This window comes from Gavia stellata, chromosome 1 (assembly GCF_030936135.1).
Source record: "Gavia stellata isolate bGavSte3 chromosome 1, bGavSte3.hap2, whole genome shotgun sequence".
In the NCBI taxonomy this organism is placed as follows: domain Eukaryota; kingdom Metazoa; phylum Chordata; class Aves; order Gaviiformes; family Gaviidae; genus Gavia; species Gavia stellata.
In genome coordinates this window covers 58,244,168-58,249,035 of record NC_082594.1, presented here as the reverse complement: position 1 = coordinate 58,249,035, position 4,868 = coordinate 58,244,168, and the positions used below count along the sequence as shown (strand labels likewise).

General features: G+C 43.0%; 1 protein-coding gene across 1 annotated transcript; it reads left to right on the top strand.

The window, feature by feature from the left end:
• Positions 1 to 1,326: 1,326 nt before the first annotated feature.
• Positions 1,327 to 2,298, top strand: LOC104255537 (2-oxoglutarate receptor 1). Its single transcript, XM_009809640.2, has one exon. It carries the CDS (start codon positions 1,327 to 1,329, stop codon positions 2,296 to 2,298), a length of 972 nt encoding a protein of 323 aa, XP_009807942.2.
• The last annotated feature ends 2,570 nt before the right edge of the window (positions 2,299 to 4,868 follow it).

Below are 4,868 nucleotides of genomic sequence, written 5' to 3'. Positions count from 1 at the left end.
AAACCATGCCCTGCACCATCCCCAGCCATGAGAAGAGGTTTGAAGCTGTTTTGCACTTTAAAAACAAATGCCGGTGTTTGGCATGCATCTTCTCAAGCTCCAGCCTCAGTTTTCAAAGTGTTTTAAATATGTTTGAACCAAATGTTCTACACAAATCTAAATTCAAATCCTGCAATCTGTCTCTGTGAGATCTCACAAGTGAGTGAGAGTAGAAGCTACATAAAGAAAATTCAGACTGGAACAAGGAATCAAAGTGATGATTCAGTAGGATCCATTTTAACGGATCCAGGCCACAGTAATTTGAGAACGGGCATCATCCTGTAAGAAGTTGTATTCCTCCAGAAAAAAATTACTCTAGAGGTTTATTCATTTTTTTCCATCAAAACATTTACTCCACTTTAAAAGAAAGAAGGCATTCACACAAATGCACTTACGGTATGTAATATTAACAGTTATTTGCCATGTCCTTCAGTGGCCCCGTATTTTCTGTTGTAGAGACTATGTACTGGGTCATATTTACTTCCCTTGAATCCTGCTCAAGTCCCATATTGTATCTTGCAAATGGCTGCTGGGCAAAGTTGGATGAATTCATTCTGATATTGCAGAAAACTACTAGCTATGACTACTGTCTAAGCAAAACACCATTTGAAAGTTTTACAGGGATAGAAATTTACAGCTTATGACAAGCCTAAAAATAACCTATTCCTTTGCAACATCAATCTTTTTAATGGACTAAAAGAATGAAGTATTCCTGTATTAGCTGTTTCCAAGGAGCAGGGAGAAAAATGTTAACCAACTCCAGCACCAAAAAGAATATGAAAACATTTCAACATCTGTCCTGTTTTCCACTTAATGAACAAGGATGCAAATAGCACTTATGGAGCAGTTAGGTTTTGGACTTTCCTCTCTATACTTTTACTCAGTAGCATAACACAACTAGTCTGTCCTTCTGCTCCACTTGACCCCTGATAAGAGAAGAAGGTGAACTTTATATACCAGGGGACACACATCACACACTGTGGGGCTGGGAATCCCTTATATTACAGCTTCATTGTGCCTGCGCAGACCCTTCCCTGAAAATATGCGTTTTAAAATAAAATTGTATCTGTCTATATATAGATATGATAAAAGGCCTCTAGATCAGGATCAGTTCTCATCAAAGCAGCAAGACTTTTCCTTTATTAAATAATGGCACTTTAATAGTGGCACTGATGGGAAGTTGAAAGGAAAGACCTGGTTATTAGTTGTTTTTAAGGGCTATGAGAAGGTCTTATCTCCCAGTGAACACTAAGCATTTCTCTGTTCCTTAAGCACTAAGGAAAAAACATGAACACGACAAATGATGACTTAGTCAACCCCACCACCTGGCAAGACACTGAAGGTCATTTTTCCAGCTGGACTGATGTAGATGTTGGTCTGAAGACTTTGTACCTCCCCATTATGTACAGCATTATCTTCCTGGTGGGCTTCCCGGGAAACGTCATTGCAATTTGTGTTTACAGCTTCAAGATGAGGCCTCAGAAGAGCAACACCATCATCATGCTGAACCTGGCGCTCACAGACCTGCTCTACCTCACCAGCCTTCCCTTCCTGATACACTACTATGCCAGCGGGGAGCACTGGATCTTTGGCGAATTCATGTGCAAGTTCATCCGCTTCGGCTTCCGCTTCAACTTGTACAGCAGCATCCTCTTCCTCACCTGCTTCAGTGCCTTCCGCTACGTGGTGGTTGTCCACCCTGTGAAGTTCTTCCACATCCAGAGGAAGCGGTGGACAGCGGTGGCTTGCACAGCCGTTTGGGTGATCTCACTGGCAGCTGTCAGCCCCATCAACTTCTTGGACTCCTCAAAAGAGGCACACAACAGATCCTTATGCCTCGACCTTACCAGCAATGAAAACCTGGGCACAGTCAGGTGGTATAACTGGCTGCTGACTGGCCTGGCCTTCTTCTTGCCCTTGCTGACAGTGACTCTGTGCTACGCGCTCATTATTTACACCTTGGCTACCGGGCCCCACACGCAGGCTTGCTACAAACAAAAGGCTCGCAGGCTCACTGTCATCCTCTTGGTGGTCTTCTATGTGTGCTTCCTCCCCTTCCATGTCTTTTGGGCGGCTCGCATTGAACTACGGTTGTGTCCAGTCAGCTGTCACGTGGAGAAACAAATCTACTCTGCCTATATCGTCTCTCGGCCACTGGCTGCACTCAACACATGTGGCAACCTACTACTTTATGTTGTGATCGGAGGTAACTTCCAGCAGGCCATCCTCTCTCTTTCAAGGTGTAAGTGGAGCAAATAAGTCCAGCAGCCCAGGAGCAACAATTACGTGACTAAGTCAGAAATTGCATTAAAGTTATGAAGGAATCCCAGCAAACCTGGGATGGCTTTGGTGCTATAAGCTCCTGCAAAGGCAGGTGTGTTGATATGGTAGAAAGAATTGCAGCTGGCTTCTCCCTCTCCCTGCAGTAGAGCGCTTATCAAAAAGCTATCTCAGGAGCAGGTTTATATATACCTCTCTTAGCAACCAAAGAATGTGGAGTGAAAAGAAAAGATTGTAAGCCACCTCGAAGGTGGAATTTAAAACCACCCGACTGGACTCTTTCCAAAGACATTTGGGAAGTGCAGGGTTCTCTTGCTTCCAACTTTGCAGTTGATTACAGAAACACGGAGAGCTTAGTTTCGACATGAGAACAACTTCCATTGATTTCAGTGTTGTCACTGATGTAGTGCTTAGTTTATTACAGCCCAAGTGAAATGCATCAGATATTGTCACAGTTGCTGAAACTGCTGAACTACATATTTAGAAAGCACCTAGATAAATCTGATGTTTTCAGATGAGATGGACCTGATAAACTTCAGCATAGGGCACTGAGGAACTGAATGGTGAAATCTCAGAGCTGGCCTAGGGAAGGATGAGAGGAATACCAGAGGAGGACATACATGGTGAATGCAAGGAGCTATCTATATATACAAGGAGATATATATAAAAAAAGGATATATGTACACACATATATGGAAAAAATGAAGGAACAAGGAATTAACAGTGACATTAATGTCCATCTCAGAAAAATACTGAAACAAACAATTTGATGATAAGTCTACAGAAGATGAATACAGGTGAGTACCAGCCAGTATGGATCTGTCAGCTATGTACAGTCCCAGATCATTCTGATTTCCTATTACAACAAATTAACAGGCTTGTACATGAAGGAAAAGAAGAAGATGTCATATATCTTGACTCCAGAAGGAGTTTTGTCTGAGATGACACTCTGTGTGTAAGCTAAGGAAACAGTCTGGACAAAACTATTTTTGCTGGTTACAGAGCTGTGCTCAGAGTGGAGATATTAGTGATTTACTATCAGAGTAGGGGGAACCACTGAGTGGGGATTTGACCAGTCTGTCCCAGGTTTAGGGATATTTAGTGTTTTCATTAACAAATTGGATGATGAAATAAAGTCTGGTTATTATATTTGCAGATGACATGAAGCTGAGAGGACAAAATTACATTGACAAATTGCAACTATGGTCAGAATATGCACAGGATGCTATTAGACAGTGACAGCTGCGAAGTACTATGTTTAAGCAGAAATAATGAACTGTGCAAACACAAAAGGAGAAAAAAAATATTTAGGTAGCAGTTCAGCACAGAAAGATCTGTGGTTACCATGAATCACAGGCTGGACAGGAGCTGAGAGTTTCAGTGGGCTGACAGTGTCTGCTGTGGCAAAAAGGACAGATGTCATGCTGGGATGTATGAGTAAGAACATAATGCGTGAGATTTCTGTAGCAGCCCTTAAACCCTTTGCAGTCTTGTTACCCTCTCAGCTGGAGCACCATGCTGCCCTTCAGGGAAGACATAGATGAGAGAAACATGGTAAGAGCACTCAGAGAAACTACCACAGGGGAAGGAACCAGACAGAAAACCAAATGGTCTTAAAACCCCTTAAGGGTGGATATCAGGATGGACCTTCTCTCAGGACGGGTGATGAAGCACCGGAAAGGACAGGTGGAGTCTCCACCACTGGGTGCCCCTAGGAGCAGGCTAGCCAGGTGCTTAGCAAGAGGGACACAAGCCTGCCTGGCCTCTGGAGGTGCCTTTTGGCCATGAGGCTCTGCGATTAGGCATACATTGCCAGCAACATTGGTGCTAGTGAAACAAGTAGTGCCTGGGAGCATCCCCGGTGCCTGCAGGCAGGCAGGCAGCGCTGTGCAGGTACTGCACCTACACATGACAAATGATGACACTGTAGTGTTTTAACATGCCTTGTGGATATTTAAAATACTTGATGTGGTAAAGGCTCAGCCATCAGATGCATCTTCTCGAAGCAGTGCCACAGGCCTTTTGACCTGTTTTCTCTTTTAGATTGTCCTCTTTTGTATTGTTGTCAAAGTCTGAGTTCTACAGGATGCCACTATGTGGTGATCATTCATGGTCAAGGTACCGGGTTTCACATATGCATGTTTGATTCAAATCCACAAGTTACACACATACACAAGATGAGTCACACGAAATAAATATTGTCTGACCTAGATTCATAACGTCCCAGCTCTCCAACATGGCCAAAAAGTACAAATGAACTGCATAAATTCTCTTCCTCTTCCACATAAGTGAAAGCAGAAGATGTGTCTACCACTTACACATACACATCTGAAGGAGTGGATTAAAAATTATCTTTTTTCCTCTCTCAGAGCATTTTTAATTCCTGTTCTCAGAAGCTCTTCCTTCTCAAGCCCAAGCCAAGCTTATCACACACGAACAGAAGCACTTAAAATACAACTACACATACAATATAAAATGGAGCAGCTGAAGGTAAAAAGTGTGAAATGGACATGTTCAAGGCTTTCCCTCTCTGACAGCAAGAGTGACAG